The sequence below is a fragment of the Mustela nigripes genome, chromosome 5 (assembly GCF_022355385.1).
Source record: "Mustela nigripes isolate SB6536 chromosome 5, MUSNIG.SB6536, whole genome shotgun sequence".
NCBI classification, from domain to species: domain Eukaryota; kingdom Metazoa; phylum Chordata; class Mammalia; order Carnivora; family Mustelidae; genus Mustela; species Mustela nigripes.
This window is the reverse complement of record NC_081561.1, coordinates 148,590,066-148,610,905: the sequence shown is the minus strand read 5'-3', so window position 1 is coordinate 148,610,905 and position 20,840 is coordinate 148,590,066. Positions and strand designations below refer to the sequence as shown.

General features: G+C 55.4%; 1 protein-coding gene across 2 annotated transcripts in view; it reads right to left on the bottom strand.

Moving 5' to 3' along the window:
- Nucleotides 1–20,840, bottom strand: part of SMOC2 (SPARC related modular calcium binding 2) — a 143,657-nt gene that overhangs the window by 71,939 nt on the left and 50,878 nt on the right. The window contains exons 3-7 of one of the 2 annotated variants that reach the window (XM_059399310.1): nucleotides 20,679–20,785; nucleotides 19,731–19,830; nucleotides 6,217–6,264; nucleotides 3,195–3,278; nucleotides 1,826–1,900 (exon numbers count right to left, since the gene is read on the bottom strand). In XM_059399310.1, coding sequence (XP_059255293.1) covers nucleotides 1,826–1,900; nucleotides 3,195–3,278; nucleotides 6,217–6,264; nucleotides 19,731–19,830; nucleotides 20,679–20,785 — 414 coding nt within the window. The remainder of the gene's footprint in view (nucleotides 1–1,825; nucleotides 1,901–3,194; nucleotides 3,279–6,216; nucleotides 6,265–19,730; nucleotides 19,831–20,678; nucleotides 20,786–20,840) is intronic. The other variant, XM_059399311.1, reaches the window with a different exon arrangement.

Sequence of the window (20,840 nt, the reverse complement as noted above, 5' to 3'; positions counted from 1 at the left end):
TTTCAGCCCCTACACGGCGAGCGCCTGGCATGCTGCCGTTGGCCTGGGACTCTGGTAAGAGCCCGTGACGAGTGACAGAGACGCATGTGTCCACAGGCAGCTTACTCTGTCAAAACCTGAAATCATGTCCTCGGACACGTCAAATTGCTTCTATGGAGAATGCGTGTTTCCAGGGACATCGTTCAGAATCCTTTGCTACGCTACGCACTCCTCAGGTAAAGCTGGGGAGGGCCACCCTGCTTCTCCCAGGAGACGCCTCCAAGGCCCACGGAAAACAGACGACGTTTTCTTCATTTCTCCGCGCGCGTCACACACTACAGGGCAAATCTAACGAGATCGCTTCGGGCACCAGAGTGACAAGACCGAGGAAATCTCCCTGGCACTAAAGTTCGTGAGAGTAGGATGCGTGTTGATCCTTTATACGACAGGACAACTTCTCCCGATCACTCCAGAGAAAAAAACGCAGATTCTAGAACATGATCACGGTTTCCCTGCCGTTCGCGCGCATCTGAGAGTCAGACCCGTGGATTTTCCCTTCCTCATCTCAGCCCGGCGGGGCTACAACCCCGGACGACGCGTGCAGGGGGCGTCCTCGGCAGCAACAAGGGAGCGGAGCGTCGTGCTGCGGGGCTGGAGGAGGGGACGGGGGACCTCGGGGCGGAAGTCGCTCCAGAAGGACACGGCAGGCCCGCCCCAGCCCAGCCCTCCCAAGGCGCCTCCGCAGCTCGTTCTCCGTGTTGCCTCGGGGGTGCTGGGTCAGTGACCGTCCCCACCGCAGAGCCTCTGTCCTGGGCCCTGCAGGAGCCTCGAGACACCCAGACCCGGGGTTTCCCATCAGGAGTCCCTCTCAGCGTGCGCGTCGGGGACACGGAGGGGAAGACAAACGATCCTCCGTATCCTGAATGCGGGGAAACTTCCGATTTCTTTCTGTTAATTGTCAGGTGGCGTGGAAACACGGGAAGGAGAGCACGCAACCACCCGCGGCCAAGCTGGGACTCAGAGGCTGTTTTTCTGCGGACATTCGCCGCCCGCGCCTGGGGCCGTCACGCACCGCCCCGTGATCACTCTGCGGTCCTGGCCACGGAACACCCAGCCCTGGACGGTCACTGTCTTTCACTAAGTCCTCACACGGGAGCACCGCTGGGGCAGCCAGGCAAGCGCGCAACCCGCTAAGCTCGGAGCGCACAGGACGCGTCCGCGGCGGCAAAACCTGTCCATGGAGCCACTGTCCCCTCTTCAGACGTCGCCGTAACACACAGAACTCTCTGGCGCCCAGCGGCTCAGTTGGTCCCGTGACTGCCTTCCGCTCAGGACGGGCTCCCGGAGTTCCAGGATCGAGTCCCAAGTCCGGGTCCCTGCCCAGCAGCGGGTCGGCTCCTCCCCGGCCCTCCCCCCTCACGCACGGGCTCTGTCTCTCTCTCTCAAATAAATAAAATCTTTTTTAAAAAATGTAAAACTCTGTCAAACACTCCTTCGCAGCAAATGCAATCCACATAGTTCTGAGGATTTTGAATTAAATTAACAAGTGTTTGGACATCTCTGAAATGAGGTCAAAAACAAATACTTAGTATCAAATATTTCTATTTTTACACTGAAGCTCTCATTTGCTTGACATTTTCAGAGAACGCTTTTAAGGAACTTAGAAAACTTAATAAAAACACCAGTATCTGAGCTACATTTTGGTGGTCAGGTCACAAGAATCATTTGCGTGAGTCATCAAAAATTGAGAAAAAAAATGGACTACGTGCTTAACTTCCAGAAAACAAAGCCACTCCCTGCGTCGACCAAAACCCTCCTCACAAAGTGGCGTCGGGCCCCCTTTTACCTGCATTCTTATTGGTTTTGTTCTGCCGACTTTTAACTTGCTCAGTCCAAAGCGTGGGGTAACGTGATGCGATATCTAAGAAACCAAAACAAAGTGACGATTATTTCCAATATATCTTGAAAACACAGTCTCCCGATGACAGAGCTCGGTAGGCAGCCTAAAAGCCACAGGCGCTGCGCTCAGTACATACATTGTGCACATTTTTAAAGAAACCGTTAAAATGATTATGCGCGTGAAACAAAGGGCAAGAGTCAGGCACGGAGCCTGTGCCTTCCCTCCGCGCTCCCGCCTCCCGAGTGTAACAGAATGGCACGTCTTCCGATTGGCCTCCCTTCAGAGAAGCGGGTTCCAGGGAGAAACCCCGACAGAAACCCGCCCTCGTGCCGCCAAGAGCGGACGTTTGTGCGGCACACACGGTTCTGCTCAGGGAAGACTCAGCACAAACCACAACACGGAAGATACGATTTTGTGGAAGACATTTCAGGAACGGTCCCTTTCCGCAGTACCGTCCGGCAAACCCGAGCGCTTGCCGGGCGCCAGTCACACGGCAGGACTGAGACCCCACGGCAGAGCCACCCTCTGCGCTCACAGCCTGTGACCTCGGACCTGCGGCGTCCACGGACTCCGGGAGCGCACGACACTGTGTCGGCTCGGGGCCTGCGGACGTGAGCCCCTCCTGCTCCCACTCTCTACGGAGCGCCTCGTCGCTCTACCTTTCAGTCTCTGACTTATTTATCACCTTCAAACCCTCGTCCTGTTGGGCCCGAGAACCTGGGAGCCTTTGGCAAGTACCGAAGCTGACGTCAGAAAGGCCAGGAATGGGAAATCCACCTTTGCCGTAACTACAACGTTCAAAACCCTTGGAAACACCCGCACACACATGACCTCACGAATTCCTTCTCACACATCGCGTTGCAGTGGAGACATGATGTCAGACACGACGCATGAGCAAGGAACAGGACGTACGTGTCTACACCCTTTGAAATAAATATTTTATGGCCTCCCAATTATACAATCTCAACTCATAAATTTTGATTTAAAAAAGACCTCTGTGTCGTGCTGTATGAAAGCACATGGCCCCGTTCACGAGCCGTCTCCAGAGCCTCCAGGAAGGACGGCAGGAGCCCTCAGAGAGCTGCAAGTGGCCAAGTCCAGTCCACTTGGAGGGGACTCCCAGCAGCGTGACTTGCCTGCACTGCCCAGGCCCATGATGGCCCCGTGCACACCCGCCTCCTCCCCCGGCCAGACCCTGTGTCTCCCGGGCTCATGTCCGCTGTCCTTGCCCACGACTGTCCCAGTGTGTTTCCGTGTCCTCCCCATGCGCCCCGCCGCCCTCCCCCAGCCAGACCCTGCTTTCCCCTGGGCTCACCTTCCTCATCTCCTTGGGGTTGAGTCTCCAGCGCTGGAGCTGTGGCATCATCTGAATTCAGAACGGAAAAGATTTGCAAGGAGACTACAATTATGAGAGTAAGTTCAGTAAGTGCACATACAGGATGGAAGCGGGGGGCTTGCATACACCCCACACATCAGCCAAAACCACCACCCCAGGTGCACGGGTGAGCGGAGCCGGGCAGGGCTCCCCATAAACCTCACAGGGGCCCTGGTGCACTGCCACGTAAGGCACGTGCCGGCTGAAAACCGGCCCTGAGGGAGGTGCTGGGTGTCCCAGGGAGCCAGAGCAGCTTGGGACGGGCGAGCAAGGGACAGAATAACGTAAGGCAGGGAGCACAGCAGCGGGGCGGGGACTCGTGTCGGCAGAGTCAGCGAGCGGGGGTGACCAAGTCAGGGGCGTGGGCTGGGGGACCCCGGATGCCCTTGCTCTGGCCCCGCCCCATCTTCCTGAGCACAAGGTCGGGATCGAAGAATCGAGTCTGACTTCCTGCTCTGGGCACCCCTGCACCATCAGCCCCTCCCTCACCCCTGCAGGAGCTAGGGCAAGGGACGCATGGAGGGACCAGAGTCGATGTCACAGAACGGGGGCTGGGGGTCACAGCAGCGCTCTGCGATCTCTTTGGAGGCATAGGTCCTGTGGATAATCTTTCCTTAATCAGTAGAACAATGGACTGTGGGTTCCCTGGTAGAGCCTAAGGTTCTAGAAAGTTCTGAGATCTAGCAGGGAGATGTGGAGAAGGAGCTGCTGAAGTCTGCTCTGGGTGAGCGGGCCCCTGCCCTGGGGGCGGTCACAGGGCACCTTGCAGGGCTCCCAAGAGCCAGCCTGTGCCTTTCCCTCAAGCTTGCCCATGCAATCCGGTTATAAAATAATTTCAGGATTAAAATACGCTAAATAGTGAGAGAGATGAGCACCAGCCACAAGGCTTATCTGTGATTCGTGACTTTCCCAGATGTCTGAAGAGTAAAAACGAAGTTTCTCATAAACTCTTCTTGGGGGGAAACCAAAAAGCTTTTTTAAAAAACTTTAACACACAACGGTCTTTTGGGGGGAAAAAGTTTTCTTTCTGTCGGAACACAAAAAATGTAATGCTGCCTATTCGAGAAACTCAAGCTCTAACACTGTTGGACCTGTAAGCCCAGAAAGTATTTCGTCATCTCCTCCCTGAAGCTAAAGCTAGCCGGGGACGTATGTGCAGTGCACCAAACATGTTCAGACGTCCTTTGAAGCGACGTCAGTCGGCACATTATTAGTGCCGTACATTTTTCCTGAGGCCCAGCCGCGTCACCACTCTGGGGCCACGAGTCTGCTCCCAAAGTCACTGGGTCCAAGCCAGCCTAGAAAGTCGGCCCAGCTCACTCATGGCGGCGAGGCTCAGGGCACAGCGGGCAGGATGAGGCCCCGTCACCCCCCATGTCCGGCACCAGGGGCCCCCGCGTCTCCTGGTCCAGGCCCTACCCCCACCCCCATCAGCACGACCGCCCTCCACCCCCGTCTACGCTCAGGCCCGTGTGGAGTTCTGTCCCAGCATAACGAACATAACAGCACCTACTGAACTCGGACCCAAGAAAATGAAACAGAACTGGGAGAGCCGTGTGCGTTCTGTTTTCCCCACTAGAGTTAGCAAAGGCCTCATTTTTATCCATAACCCAGCTGCGTGGCTTAATGTCAGGCATTTTCTCTCTTGTGTTCATGTCTGTATATCAAGAGCCTTCAGTAGAAGGAATGTGTTCTGGCCTTAAATTAATTTCTGTGCCCACATACCCGTTCCCTAGGGATGTTCGCGTGACCTCTGGAGCGGTTCCACAGTGGACGGAGTTTCCTTCCGTCCCCGCGGCCCCCAGCCTCGGACTGAGGTGACAATCATGAATGTCGCCCCTTCCTCCTCTACAAAATACCGACAGGCCCGACCTGGGGCTGCACAGACCCGAGTCCATGCTGGTCACTGAACATTCTTTTCCGGACGTAAACCCTTGCTCCAGCAGCATTCTAACTCTGCTGCCGCTGTCTTTCCCCTAGAAAATGGGCTACTTTCCCCAATTATACGGTTGTTCTGTCCTACGTCATGCCATACCCCGTCCACACACTCCACGCCCACCCACCACCCCCTTCCACGGGGCTGCTCCGCGCACACCCCCACGGAGCCCCTTGCACACCGTCCTCACGGCTGATGTGCCTGTCCCCTGTGCTTATCTTCAGGACTTTAGGGACGCCACCATCTTCCCAGGGCAGGGACGATGCCCGCCACAGCCTCAGTGCCGGCTTCTGGGAATGGACTTGAATGAAACCCAGGTCTACTTGGCTTTACACCACTTTCCTCTATTACTGGGTCATACACTATAACCTACATCAGAAAAAAAAAAAAAAAACCTAAAATTTTGGCTCTAAAACATTTTTATTTTCTCTTGAAAACAACTTCTGACTTTAAAAGTTGATATAAAGGAGGAAAAACACATCCCTGGGTCTACAGGATGACGGCTGTGTGAGGGCACAGAGAATATTTGGGATTCGTGGATGGTCATGGCGGATGCGCCGTGGCCTGTGTGAGATGAACCAGGAGCCCTGGAGGGGTTCCAAAAGCACACGGCCCGCTGCTCTGCCCGGTTCTTGTTGTCCCCAGTCCCCGAGGGCATGACTGTCACAGGTGGAAAGCATACCCCTCTTTCTGATGGGCCACAGTGACCGCCCGAACTCCACAACCACATGTGGAACCCAACACCAAACTAGAGCCCTCCCACAGGGACAGACCCCTGTGGCACCTGCCCGCACCGGGGTCCCAGCAAAGCCACACCTAGGAGGCCCTCAGGTGGGCAGCGTGGGTTATACGCCAGCCCCGCAGGTCCCTGTCCCTCTAAATGGACCCACACACGGGTGTTGAATGAGGAAGTAATCAAGTGCTCAGCTCTCCTTATCACACAGCCCACATTACAATCTCAACAAGGCGCTGACTGAATCAGCTGCTGCATATTATCATCATAGAAATTTATTCTAAGATAGTTACCTGTCTTTCCTGTGCCTTCCCGTTGGGGCACTTTTTCATTTATGGAACCTAAAAGGGGAAAACAAGGAATAAATTATTTTTGGCTCCCAAGTGGTCATCGACAGTTGTTACGCAAATATTGGGTCCCACTTTGAGCAGTTCACAGTGCTTGTCACGTCCTCGTCAAACGACACACGCCATCATGTATGCTGAGGTGACAGCGTCATCTGCAGTCACAGGCCCTCGACTAGTTCCGACGTCTGCTGCTGACTCCTTAGTTGGCCACGCATGTGAGGACATGGGCTCCCGTATGCAATAAACAGATCACCGTTCCCTCACTGGGAAAGCCCTAATCCCCTTAACATGCATTTGGCCGTGTTGACACAGCAAAGCACATTAGATTTAAAAAGGAACATTTTTTTTTTAAATAAAAAGTTATGCAACCAGGGTGCCTGGGTGGCTCCGTGGGTTCAGCCTCTGCCTTCGGCTCAGGTCATGATCTCCGGGTCCTGGGATCGAGCCCCGCATCAGGCTCTCTGCTCAGTGGGGAGCCTGCTTCCCTTCCTCTCTCTCTCTGTCTCCCTGACTACTTGTGATCTTTGTCTGTCAAATAAATAAATAAAATCTTTTTTTAAAAAAAGTTGTGCAACCAAAGATCAAGAAAACCCTGCTTCCAGCTGGATTTCATTCTATACGAAAGAATACTGAGGAACTTTTTGCGGGAGAGTGCTGGGAAATGCCAAGGCTGTGGAGTAATTCACGAGAGCATGTCTACACTTCTGTCACCCAAGAGGTCTGCCCTACACCCGTGAGGTGCGGCTCTCTCTTCCCCAGGAGCTCAAAACGGCAACCAGCACTGGCTCCCCCGCCATTACTGCACTGCTCGAAGGACTGAAAAAAGAAAATTCTGTTCTGAATGAATTTGGAGTTTACCTGCTCATTACGCTCAGAACCATCCATGCAGGGTTCATTAAGAATCACCACCGTCTCCTGCTGGGGTGCACGCCTTAGCGAAAACACCTCACCACACAGAACATGAAACCCACTGACTTGTCTTATAATTTGAAAGTGATGTTGAGATACAAACCAACATTTACGCTGAAGATGTAACTTGGTGACATTTAAGAAGGCTTACCTTGTGTCTTGGGTTGTAACAGTAATATAGGAGGGAAGGTACCAGCAGTTCATCTAGGGGAAGGTCTCACCGCCCAGAGAAGTTAACACACCCCTGCGGAAACCATTCATTCTCTCCAACACAGGCGGAAATCACTGGAAGGCGGTGGGTTCTCACACCCTCTCCCAAAAGGTCAGCGGGTTTACCTCAAGAACAAAACGCACACACAATAGACCTTTCTCCAGCAGCACGTCCGCTCTGGCCACAGTCTTGTGGGGTCGGCTCCCAGCTCGGAAGGAGACATACCTACTCCTCCTGCTGCGGCAGGTCTAAGAGCAGCCAAATGCCGCACATCTGCAAGGTTCCATCCTCCAGCAGACGCGAGCACTGCGGTGTGCCCAGCCCTCGGGCGGCAGCCAAGGGGCTCACCTCCCGGCTGCAGCTCCTGCCCCCGGAGAACAGTCCACAGCCTCCAGGCTTCAAGACACACGGCTCTACCTCTGCTAAGAAGTCTCTGGGATAGAAAGGGGGCCCCAGCGTGCGGCCTTCTCTCAAACCTTTTGGGGCCCTGCTCTGCTCCCTTCTTCCTTTGAGCCTCTCTCCACAAATCCTGATTGCTTTTTTTGTTTTTTCCTTTTATTTTATTTTTACAGTGTTCCAAGAGTCATTGCTTATTGTTCCACACCCAGTGCTCCAAGACAGCTCGTGCCCTCCCTGGTAGCCACCACCAGACTCACCCGACACCACACCCCCTCCCCTCCAAAACCCTCAGTTTGTTTCTCAGAGTCCACAGTCTCTCATGGTTTGTCTCCCCCTCCGATTTCCCCCAACTCACTTCCTCCTCTCCGTGTTATTCCTTATGCTCCACAGTAAGTGAAACCATGTGATAACTGACTCTCTCTGCTTGACTGATTTCACTCAGCATCATCTCCTCCAGTCCCGCCATGTTGCTACAAAAGTTGGGGATTCGTCCTTTCTGATGGAGGCATCATACTCCATAGTGTATATGGACCACATCTTCCTGATCCATTCGTCGGTTGAAGGGCATCTTGGTTCTTTCCACAGTTTGGCGACCGTGGCCATTGCTGCTGTGAACATTGGGATACAGATGGCCCTTCTGTTCACGACATCTGTATCTTTGGGGTAAATACCCCAGAGTGCAATGGCAGGGTCATAGGGAAGCTCTATTTTTAATTTCTTGAGGAATCTCCACACTGTTCTCCAAAGAGGCTGCACCAACTTGCATTCCCACCAACAGTGGAAGAGGCTTCCCCTTTCTCCACATCCTCTCCAACACATGTTGTTTCCTGTCTTGCTAATTTTGGCCATTCTGACTGGTGTAAGGTGGTATCTCAATGTGGTTTTGATTTGAATCTCCCTGATGGCTAGTGATGATGAACATTTTTTCATGTGTCTGTTGGCCCTTTGTATGTCTTCATTGGAGAAGTGTCTGTCCATATCTTCTGCCCATTTTTTGATATGATTGTCTGTTTTGTGTGTGTTGAGTTTGAGGAGTTCTTTATAGATCCTGGATATCAGCCCTTTGTCTGTACTGTCATTTGCAAATATCTTCTCCCATTCCGTGGGTTGCCTCTTTGTTTTGTTGACTGTTTCCTTTGCTGTGCAGAAGCTTTTGATTTTGATGAAGTCCCAAAACTTCATTTTCACTTTTGTTTCCTTTGCCTTTGGAGACATATCTTGAAAGAAGTTGCTGTGGCCGATGTCAAACAGGTTACTATGTTCTCCTCTAGGATTCTGATGGATTCCTGCCTAACACTGAGGTCTTTTATCCATTTCGAGTTTATCTTTGTGTACAGTGTAAGAAAATGGTCGAGTTTCATTCTTCTAGATATAGCTGTCCAATCTCCTCAACACAAATCCAGATTTCTTAAAGAGCTTAACCATCTTTAGTCATCAGCTCTACTGTTATCATGTGTTTCTGCAATGAGTGTGTTCTATTTTGGACTGGAAATGATAATATTTCAGCAATATTTCTGAACATGACTACTCTGGTTTTAGCATTCTGAGCTAACTGTAAATGCCCTATGTAGTCATCCGATGCTCCTCACAAAAGAACCTCTCCACTGGATTAAGGCAGCATTGTGTAATCTAGGGGCTGAGGACCAGAAGCTGCAGATTCGGGGTGAAGAGGCTGAGCCCCAGGGGACCTTGGAAAGGGCTCCCTGCCCCCTCGGGCACACTTTCTCCCAGACCAACCACCCCTGAGCTTGCTCACCAGCCCCCGAAGTTGACTTGGTATTTACTCAAACCAGGCCACACAAATGATTCCATCTTGTTCTTAAAGTACGAAGTGATTTTAAAGCAGAGTCAAGCGTCCTTGGTAACCTGCTCCTGGAGTCAGGTATTTTGCAACAGAATTTGGAGAAGATCCCGGGGTGCTGTTTACTTTGTCTTCCAACTGCCTCTGGACAAAAAGCCTCCCCCAAACCTCACATCCTTCCCAGCAACGGTGTCCCCAAGGATGTGGAAGAAAGCTGCACGTTCCCCTCCAGCAGCAAAACTGCATGCTGCCTAGAATCCATGAACCCCAACCAGAAATCAGCTCTCACTCTTTCCTTACGGTTTTCTGGCGACAAGGGTGTGCTGAAGAATTCTCAGCAATTGGAATGAGAATTGGGAGAGAAATGGGTGAGATTGCAGGACTCAGGTGCAGAAAAAGGCTTCAAAACGGGGGGCCTGAGGGACAGTGAACACCTTCGTAAGCTGCGGGCTGGCCAGCTGCACCTTAGAGACCTGACCCCTGCTCACAGACATAAACACTGCCCCTCGGATTCATCTCTCAAAGGGCACAGCTGAAGTCCCTCCACGGGTGAACTCTCATCCCATGTAAATGCTACTTTAAAGGACATGACTTTTTTAGCAATTACGGTATGCGTGACCAGTGGAGGAAACCACAAAAATACAACGTGGAGAGAAGAACACCTATGATTTAAGGGGGAGATCATGTGAGTTGTGGTTCTGAGCACCTGGTTCAGATCCAGCTACAGTCTGGAATCCCACTATGTTGCCAGAAGGGCGTCCAACGGAGGGTGCCAGGTTCCGCTGCGAGTCCGTGGTCTCAGCAAGCTCCTTCCCCAGCCTCAGACACCACAATGGAGGACAGTCTCCAGTGTGCGCAGCCGCGGCAGAAGGGAGAGGGTTCATGAGGCCCAGGCCGGGGAGCACAGATCCAGCAGGCCAAATGGCCAGCTCCATCAGGGCCCAGTTCAACAAGCCACCATGATTTATGTCTTTCTGGAAATCGCACGTTCAAGTAGAGACTTACAGCATCACATGGCTTTGTTTCAGAAAAAAAGAGACAGGATCGGGGGTTGGAGAGAAAAGGAACAGAAAGAAGAGTGGGTGGGCTCCATTCCTCCTGAATTTTCTGGACACGCGTCTCTTTGCCATGGCTCTGAGTAACCCAGTGGGCCTTGTGTTCTCTGAAAGCCATCTCCCTGTCCCTTCCAGGCCCCTCCTCCTCCCACCATAGGACAAACCAGCGGGCTTTCCTCAGGCACTGGCTGGTGATGTCTGCCCCTCATTCTGTGCTCAGAACAGCCTGCGGTGCCGTGAACGATCCCGCAAACAGCTCATGGCCACACGGTGCAGGGGGTCGCAGAACCAGGACCAGAGCATGAACTCACCACCCACAGCTCTGTGACCCTCAGCAGGCAGCTGCACCTGCTCCAACCTCCCTTCCCTCATCTGCAAAATGGGCCATGTCAGGAGCATCTGCAGGCTGATGAGGAGGACGGCAGAGAGCCCGGTGACGCGAGGCTCACCATGATCGTTCAGCTGAAACAATCAGGTGCCCCGAGGTCTGTGGCACAGTCCGCCATGGCCTCTGTCTGCACGTAGGAGTGTTTCACAGGCAGAGGTGGTGACAAGGTCCACACCCGACAGACAGCAACACCGTCCGCACTCAGAGCAAGCAGGCAGGCAGGGCACCTACGAGCCTGGGGGACGTCGGCATCTCTCCGTGATCACGCTCGTGGGTTCCTTCAACACATGCTCACTGCGTGTGGCCAACACATGATGCAAGAGAGACAGCGCTGAAGAGTTTCATGTGCTTTGGGGAGATGAGCTTGAGCTGGAACTCACTGAAGCAACGGGCCCGGCAGCTGTGAGCACACTCTGCGCGGTTCCGACGGTGCCGGTCGCTGTCCTCAGTCCTCCCCATCCATCATGTCATTTAACGCCGACAACAACCCCATGAAGTAGGTACCAGCATTATGGCCACTACACGGACGGGAAGACTGAGATCTGGGCAGGTGCCTAACTGGCCCAGGTCACTTAGCCAGTAAGTGGCAGGGCCAGGATCCCTGTCTGCACTGTTTGCCCTTGGGGAGCTGAGCAGACAGGCAGGCCCCAGAGGCAGATGGAGAGGCCAACAGACACCCCTGGGGGAGAGCAGTGTGAGTCGGGAGCAAGGCCAGCAGCACCCTGGGGCACGCGTGCGTGCTGGGCACCCGCTTGTCCCCTTGTTGTGTGCAAACCTCTGCTTGCGAGGACACAGCTCCCCATGTGGGGACTGTCTGAGCAGCCTGGCCCCTGCAGAGTCTGGTGTGGGGCAGACCCTGCCTCAGAGTCAGGGAGCCTGAGAGTGACCCGTGGAGGTGGACAGCACCTCAGCCAGCTCCAACAGGCCCCTGATCTCAGGCCTGCTGACCCCTCGGCAGCCAACAGGCCCAGCGGTAGAGAGCCAGGGCAGAGAGACAGAGAGTGAGACGCGTGGGTGTCAAGCCCGGGATGGAAACCAAAGCCGACATCCAAGCGCTTGGAAACCAGCCAACCCCATAACGCTCTTTGGTCCAGGGCCAGCCCTACAAAGGGCTCCGGACACAGTCACGTGCTTGAGCCAATGTGCACAATGGCATTGCCAGCACCTGATTTTTTTTTTAAAGATTTTATTTATTATTTATTTGACAGACAGAGATCACAAGTAGGCAGAGAGGCAGGCAGAGAGAGAGAGGGGGAAGCAGGCTCCCCACCGAGCAGAGAGCCTGATGTGGGGCTCGATCCCAGGACCCTGAGATCATGACCTGAGCCGAAGGCAGAGGCTTTACCCCACTGAGCCACCCAGGCGCCCACCTGCATCCAATTTTTAACCAATCGCTACAGCCCAGCTCCTGCCTGGTGACCTCCTGGGGGCCTCACGACACCCAACCCCGTGAATACCAGTGTCAAAGCTTAGAAACGCCCAGTCCAGAGAACATCATGACCTTCCGTGAATCATTCCATGACTGTGTCCAACATGGTGGGCCCCTGCCCTCCCCCACGGGATCCGAACCAGGAATGATGTGGCTCTATTCTTTCACTCTCTGAGACCCGTGCCCGTGTCCAGCGGGCCCCATCGGTTTCCCTAGGGTGACACAGCAGCTGGCCCTCAGGGAAGTGGCTCCTCTGGTTCAAGACCAGAGGACTGGTCTTGCTTCCAGGACTGTGATGCTTCCCGGGTATCAGTAGATGGTGCAGGAGCAGCTCTGGCGAACCCCCAATCTTCCCTGTACATAAGGCTACATATCATACACCCATCACACACAGACGCTGACAGCAGCAAGTAACACCTCACACTAGCTGAGCAGTCATGACCTTAACGGCCACAGATTTCTCTTGAGTGTCTGACAAATCCTGGCTTTACAGGAATCGCTGGGAGGGGCGCCTAGAGGGCTCCGCTGGTGGAGTGTCTGACTCTTGATTCAGCTCAGGTCATGATCTCAGGGCTGTGAAATGGAGCCCTGTGTCGGGCCCTGCTCTGGGCATCTCCCTCTGCCTTTCTGCCCCGCCGACTCTCGTGTGCGTGTGTGCGTGTGTGCGCACTCGTGTGTGCGTATGCGTGTGTGTGTGTGTGTGTGTGTGTGTGTGCACGCGCGGCCTCTCTCTGTCTCCCTCTAAAAACAGTTCCACAGTCTGGAAAGTGTATCAGAAGTTTAACAAGCGCTGTATTGGCTCGATCAGATCACTGTTTCGTCTCATCAGGGTTGTGAAATGAGTTTCCCGGATACCTCGCTGACGGTCACAGCGGTGCCGGGTGACTTGCATTTCTCTCCAGAGCCCATCGCAGTGAGTGACGTCTGCACTGCCTCCCGGCAGCCACAGGAACCCCACTCTGGGTCTCGCCCCAACGACCCACCGGCTCTGTCCTCAGACCTAAAGCTCTCCGTTCTTGCCCCCTTGCCCGTATGCGCCGGAATGCCTTCCTTTACTCTCACTTTTCAGGAAGAGAATTATTAAGGTGAAAAAAAAGCCATTTTGAGAGAAAAGGGGGGCTCCTTCTGATCAGTAACCTTTCTGCTTCACACCAAGCAACCCTGAATTTGCATTTCAAGCATTTGTACAAAGAAATACTCCAGAGACTCGAGAAGCCAGCTGCGGCTGTGCTGTTGACGTCAGGATTTGGAAATCCAGTTGTTCCAGAAGTTTCTTTCAGATTCCTCAGCTGTGCAGGTTGGTCACTGAGCACCAGGGAAATTCATGAGTGAAAAATGAAAAAAAAAGTTAGCTTCTCTTTTCCAAGGGAACATTTTCAGAAATGATTAGGATTTTCATAGAAATGTGAAGTGCCCCCGTCAGGGGGAGGCCAAAGCTACAGGCACTGGGGAGGTGCAGGACACATACGGGCAGTGTACTGAGAGGCCTCCGACCTAACCCCAAGGCCGCTCTCCTGCACGCCTGGACCTTCCCAAACCCAGCAGGGAAATCACTCAGATGAGTGATCAGGAAAGGGCCACTGATGTGCTCATCCCTCTCGGCAGACAAGCGATGCCTCCAATAACTGACCCCAACGAGAGATGACACTGGGCATGATAGAACGGGCCGGGAAATGCGTGGGGCCGAGAGCCGGCTTTCTGTCCTGCCCCACGAAGGCACGGGGACTCGGGGAGTGGGGATGTCGGGTTGGACAGGACCCCCAGCCTGCTCGGGACAACTCTCCCCACCGCCGACTCTGGTTTGGGGGGGGGGGGGATGGGCGCTCCCAGGCAGGCCTCAGCCACGGATGCGGATGTCTCCCCTCTCCTGCTCTGTGGCCCCAGACCTACAGCGGACGTCGGACACAAACTCCCAGCTGAGCCACACACAAAGGTTCCGGGGATGTCGTGACACGGAGAGTTCTTGCGGGCAGGTTCAGCTCACGTGTCTCACGCTGCTTTGTACCTGTGCCAGGAATAAGCTCTTGGCCACGGTGCACAGTTGCAGATGGGAGGGGAGAGCCTGGAGCGATTCCCACGTAATAGCGGAGGCACAAGCTACAAAAACCCTCCCTTGGAGAAGAGTCCTTTGTTTCTGAGTTCTACTCTGCCTCCGGTAACGTCAGTCTTCAAGTCTTCAGAAGAAGAAAAGAAGAAAAAGTTCTTGCAGAATAAATATGAATCAGCGACGTCCAGATGGAGGCATGTCGACCCGGCCCCCCAGCAGCACAGGGGGTGCGGGACCGGCTCAGGCCCCAGCAGCACAGGGGGTGCGGGAATGGCTCAGGCCCCAGCAGCACAGGGGGTGCGGGAATGGCTCGGGGCCCCCAGCAGCACAGGGGGTGCGGGAATGGCTCGGGGCGTTCCTGTCATTTCCTTCATCCCCTGAGCATCCCCCATGCAGAAGACCCTGAGCGTAAAGCCATCTCCTGACCCAGGGATTAAATCCACAGGGCTTGATAAGCAAAGAAATCTCCAAACCATGAGCAAGAAACGCGGCAGGGCAAAGTCTGGGACGCAGCTGGCGGCGGCTCAAACAGCAGCATTTCGGACCTGAATGCTTCTCAAGGCGATGTGCGTCCTGACCCCCGCACGCTCTCCCCTGGAAGGCTGGGAGCTCCCACCAGCCTCGCGCTCACCTTCTGCACCGGCCTCAGGACCCGCAGGCAGCGGGGAAGCGAGGAGCCCCGGCTGAGAACAAGTACCAGACCCCCGTGCCCCGTGCGGCAGCGCGTCCCCCCCAGAACGGTGGTCGCCTGTCCACCCTCACGCAGCAAGCCGACCTCGCCCCCCGGGACACACGTGTCTGCAGTGCCCTGAACAGACCGTGCGCGCCTTGCCTGGCAGGGGCTCAGCCACAAACGAATCAGCAGCGCACGATGAGTGGATTCCTTGGGGGGGGGGCGGGTCACGTTGGATGCCCTCCGTGACTTTCCAGGCGAACGTGTCACGTACACTCTGGTCGACTAACACAGCATCTTAGGACTCGTTAGGGGGTCGCCACGCTCAGTGGTTCAGTCGTCAGGAAGCGCGTGTCCACGGGGTGTCGTGGGCCAGGATCTGCCACCCCAAACCTGCTGCTCCACCGAAGCCTCTGCCTCTCCCCACTTGAGCACCACTGAGTCCGTGGCCGCGGCTGGAAGGACACGGCGCGAGACTCACTAGCTATGGAAATCGGAGCAGAGCGCTGACCCTGGGGGCCCGTCCTGGGTTCATGCGGATAAAGCCCGTGGCGGGTTTCCAGAAGCAGTGGGGAGCCGATGGGCAGGGTGGGGGCAGGCGCAGCGCCTGCCGGGGCCTTGCCGGGGCCTGGACAAAACCTCCACCTACTCGTCTCCAGGTCTCACGCCTGGAGTTACGCATTTTCCAAGTAAGTTCATGGCTCGTGAATTTGCATTTTTGGATTTGGCTGAAAATGTGGGCTATGGAGACAAAAGCTAAGAGTTTTAAGTCGTAGCTCTGTCCCAAGCAAAGAGGCCTTGGGTGGAGTCCCCACCTGTAAACTAGAAGGAACTAGAAGGTAATACCACTTCCGTCCGGGCAGCCGTGATGCCCGACGCCTGGTGGGTCCCCTCAGACACCAGCAGCAGCCGCTGCACGGACACGGCCACCGAGCCGCCGCCTCCGCTTCTGCAGACCGTCGAGGACGGCAGCCGGGCGTCCGCAACCCGTCCCTTCTGCGTCTCTCACCCATTCCTCCCTCCAGCCCCGGTGTGGCCTCAGTTCCCCGCCCCCCCCACCCAAACCCTGAGGTTGAGGGTTCAAGTCCCTGTGCTATTTCTTCCAATGACCTCTGCAGTTTTCACTTTTTCTCTTTAAAGCTGTGGACTTCTGCCCTCCGGCCACCGACATGCCTGCACAGCCTGACAATCTGTCGTCGAAGATCCAGAGAAGCACTTCCCGGGCACGCAGAGTCGACACGTCCCCCCTCTCCGGTCAAAATCCTCTGCCCCTGGAACGGCCATCTGATCCTACCACAAGCCCTTCCTCATGCCTTTGTGGCTTTCTGCCTGGGGATGTTTCTCTAAGTGCAGGAGTTGAGTTTGATTTGTGTTTTGAATTTTAAGTGGACTCATGTGTTCTGTGGCGTTTCCACTTAGGACCACTTTGGCACCGTGGGACCGAGCAAGCTGACCCAAACACATGGTCCATCCAGTTGGACACTGTGGCCGTCCATCTGTTCCCCAGATCTGGTTGTTGCCACAAACGGGGGTCTGGACGCTCTGCGCGTGTCTCTGGCTGCAAACCAAAGTGAGCGTCCCTGGAGCCACACCACACCCCGTTACCCCATGTTGGAGGCCAGCGGGTTCTGCTGGTGCAGTGGGGGAGGGTCGGTGCACCCATGTCCCTATCAACACATCACAGATCCCTTTTTCTTTGCTGTTAATTGGGAGGGGGCAGGGGTGTGGAGGGGACTCTCATGGCAATGTTAATTAGCATTTCTCTGGTACTAGTGAGCCTACACACTTCCTCCTATGTTCGCGGGTCATCAGGGTTTCCTCCTTTATAAAACGCTGTGTCTCTTCAGGACTTTTGACCATTTTTCTGCTCAAGTGTCTCATCTCATTCTCCTTATCAATTAATAGGAATTTTGGTCTTTTGCATTAATGGCTTAAGATTATATAATTATGGAATGAAGGACTGTTCCCCTTTTTAAAGGGTCTTCTGGGAGAAGCGAGCTGGTGGAGGACTTGGGGGCAGGAGGTCCTCTCCCTGTTCTGACACCTCAGTAACATGAGCACGTCTGCTCCCTCCCCAAGCCTTCCTCACCGTGCACCGGCACAGGTTCGCCATAGACACAGGTGCCCGTCCTGAATGACGGCTTCCGTTGACGGCTACAGTTTAACTCTCTTGTCACAATTTCATGGCGGGTGTTTATCGGGTAAAGCTGGTGTGAACTCCAGGACGAAAGACAGCTGTTGAACAGGGAGCCTGACGCGATTTTAATAAACTGGGTGAAACCACGGCCACGGTTCACAGCGAGTGGATCCTGGGCACCAGCAGTAGAGGCGCGCGCCCGTCTACCAGGAAGGAGAGGACGATGTCCCCGGAGAACGGGTCCCTGGCTGGTCGCAGACGGAAACTGCGCTCCCCTGCAGTGGTGCCCACACAAGGACCCCAGCAGGGACGTCCTACCCCCCGCTTTGCTGCATTACCCGTGAGGCTCTGTCAGCATCTGGGGAGAAGTCACAGTGCCTTATGCCCACGTCTGTCACAAGGAGATCATGCACGTGTCTGTGTCGTGAGTGTGGCACCGCGTGTGCGCGTGTGACCGAACATTGTGAGTCTCCGCACACGTCACGTGTGTGGGTGTGAGCACGACCGTCCCGAACCCCTACCTGGCCTCAGACTCTCACCGCAATTCCCCAAACCCTGCAGTTTCCAAGCACGGGCACCTGCTTTCCCACACCCGCACTCCTGCAGAACAAAAGCACGACACAGCGTGGGGTCGGCAGACGTCTCCCAGGGCGCCTCGGAAGTTACAGAGGGCGCCGCAGGGTCCGCGGGTGTGAGGGGACGCAGCCCACGCAACCCCCGCCCCGGCCCAGCAGTGAGAACAGACGCTCACGCGGAGACAGGGAGTCTGAGAGCCGCGCGCCCCGCCTTCGCCGCTAGCCCGACCGACCCACCGAGCCGGGCGCAGGCCCCACGCGAGAAACGCCGGACTCTCGAGCACACTGTTTCCCCAAACCCAACACATGGGCCAAAAAAATCCACACAGCCACCACGAAAACACAGCATCTCTATATAGTCTGATTATAATTGCTGGTACCTGGTTGGGAAGAGGATGTGTTAGCGGGTCCTGTAGTGGCTTGATTCCAAAACCGAATGTGAGAGATTCGGCCGAGTTTGTACACATGGCTTCCCAATACAGACCTTTCAGACACAAGCTAATTTCTAACAGTATCACCAAAGTCACAGAATTGGACATCCCCCCAGTTTTCTCCTTCACAAAATAAGCTCGGTGCCTCATGGAGTCGCACGCCTGGAAAGAAACCTGTGCGACGGCGTCGCCCAGAAGGAGAGGCGCGGAGGGCGGCGGTCGCGTCGCGCTTCCTTTCCTTTGCTCCGTGAGGTCATAGAGGGATTATTAGGGGCAAGCGTTAGCTCACGAAGAATATTTGTCAGCAATTTTTAGCTCTTGGACAACCAGGGAGTTTTAAAAAATAAATCTTTTTTAATTCCACATGATGCACACCCGTGGCTTTTAAGTGCTGACCAGTGACTGGAAATATGAGGTTCATGTTCCTGTTAACTACAGACGTCGTCATCCTGCAGCCGTCGTGAGTTCTGGCCTGCGCCCTGGCTCCCCGTGTAAACATCTGAATCATGAACAGAATTCCTCATTATAAGATGTCTCACTTTTAAAAAGTGAGTCTAGGGCACCTGGGTGGCTCAGTGGGTTAAGCTGCTGCCTTCGGCTCAGGTCATGATCTCAGGGTCCTGGGATCGAGTCCCACATCGGGCTCTCTGCTCCACGGGGAGCCTGCTTCCCTCTCTCTCTCTGCCTCTCTGCCTACTTGTGATCTCTGTCTGTCAAATAAATAAATAAAATCTTTAAAAAAAAAAAGTGAGTCTAAAAGTACATCCTAAAGGCAAACGCTTCGATGTTTTACGTGAAAACTCGGGAACACGCGTAGTGCTTCGTTTTCACTACGGCTGCTTCGACCGTGGACTCAAGTCCGATCTGGGAACCGGATGCAGAGATCACGAGTCCCTTCAGAGACGGTCAGATTGCTCCCCCAGGCCGATCAATCACAACTCACGCTGTCACACTCTCTCCAGTGAAAACGACCAGGCCCACTTATACCATTTTTGGTAAAATACTAAAGAAAAATGGATTATCTCATAGGTTACACTCCTGGCCGTATTAAGCCTTTGGCTTAATAAAGAATGAGCCTCTTTTTCTTTGCAAACATCTACATATAAAACCAGAACATTTTTCTTTTTTCCCCAAAAGAAACATGTGGCAGTTTCCACTGCTGACTACAGTCCCTGTGGCCGTTCCTGAAGAACCCCGCATCCTGAATCAAAGAACCTCCCGGAGCCAGAGCAGACGCCCGCGGCAGAGCCATCTTGAACAGCTCTCCCTGTTGGCGGCTTCGTCGCTGACCCGTGACTCCCACAACCACCCCACGGGGTCCCCTGGGAACCACGCGCAGATCCGGCCACACCCAAAGAACTCGGCGGTGGTCAGTGGCCGGCGCGGGGCGCGCTCGCAGACCTACCCGGGCACCTGGGCGTCTTGTGGGCCACGGCCGTGCCACTGACAGGCCTCCCGTTGGGTGTGACGCACCAGCAGTATCCGGTGTAGCTGTGACACTGCACCTGCGGGCGGACGGGACAGCGGTCAGCTCTGGCTGCGCGCATCTCCTGTCACCGCGTCCGCACACCCGGCGAAGGGCAGGGCAGAACCGCGTCCCGCAACCCCGCAGTGGCGCGGCCACGTCCAGGACGCCTGCCCGCCTGAGCTGCAGCCGCCGCTCCTGTCTCCACGGGGAGCTGGGCCCCGGGGTGTCCAGGGACACGCTCAGCCTCTCCCCGCGGCACCGCGGTGGACGCCAGGGGAAGGGACAGCGCCCTCCCCACCTCGGTCCGTGGCACCGCTCCTGCTCTGCCCCCACCCCGGGGTCTCCCGAGCATCTCTCCTGCCCCCACTCTCTGACCCCAGGTCTCGCCAGCGTCCCCTGGCTCCCCAGGGTCTCCGGGGCATCCCGCGCACTACCCCTCCCCCATCTCCTCAGCCTCCCTCTTGCCCACCCCAGGGTCTCCCTGTCACCCCTGCCTCTCTCCCACCCTGGGGTCTCCCCGGCCCTGCCCCCCGAGGTCTCCCCAGCATCCTTCCGGGGGGGGGGGTCTACTCTCTACTCTCAGAACTCAGGATCCTTCTGGGACTAGATCCTCAGCGAAGAGCTTGGTGCCCAGGCGCCGACGCCCCTCAAGGGGGCTGGGGGGCAGGACAGAGTGACCCAGATGGACAGCAAGGCCCCAACAGAGACCCCTGCCCCCCGGAAAGGCGCGAGTGACTTCACTCGCACAACTGGCCGTGGAAGTCAGCCCTGTCCTTCACTCGCTCCCGACCGGGGCAGCGACCTCTGCCACGGGAGCCCCCGCCCTCCTCCCCCGGCCCGCCGCCCGCCGCCCGCCGGCTGCAGACGCTGCGGAGAGCAGGTCACCTGGCTGTAGGCGCCGTCCTCGTCACACTCCGGGATGAACACCTGCTGCAGCTCCTTGCGGGCCTGCTCCTGGGTGTACTTCCTCTCGGCCACGCACCTGGACACGTCTGCGGAAGGAGCAGAGCACAGGCGTCCCTTACACACCCCGGAAGGGCAGGCGCG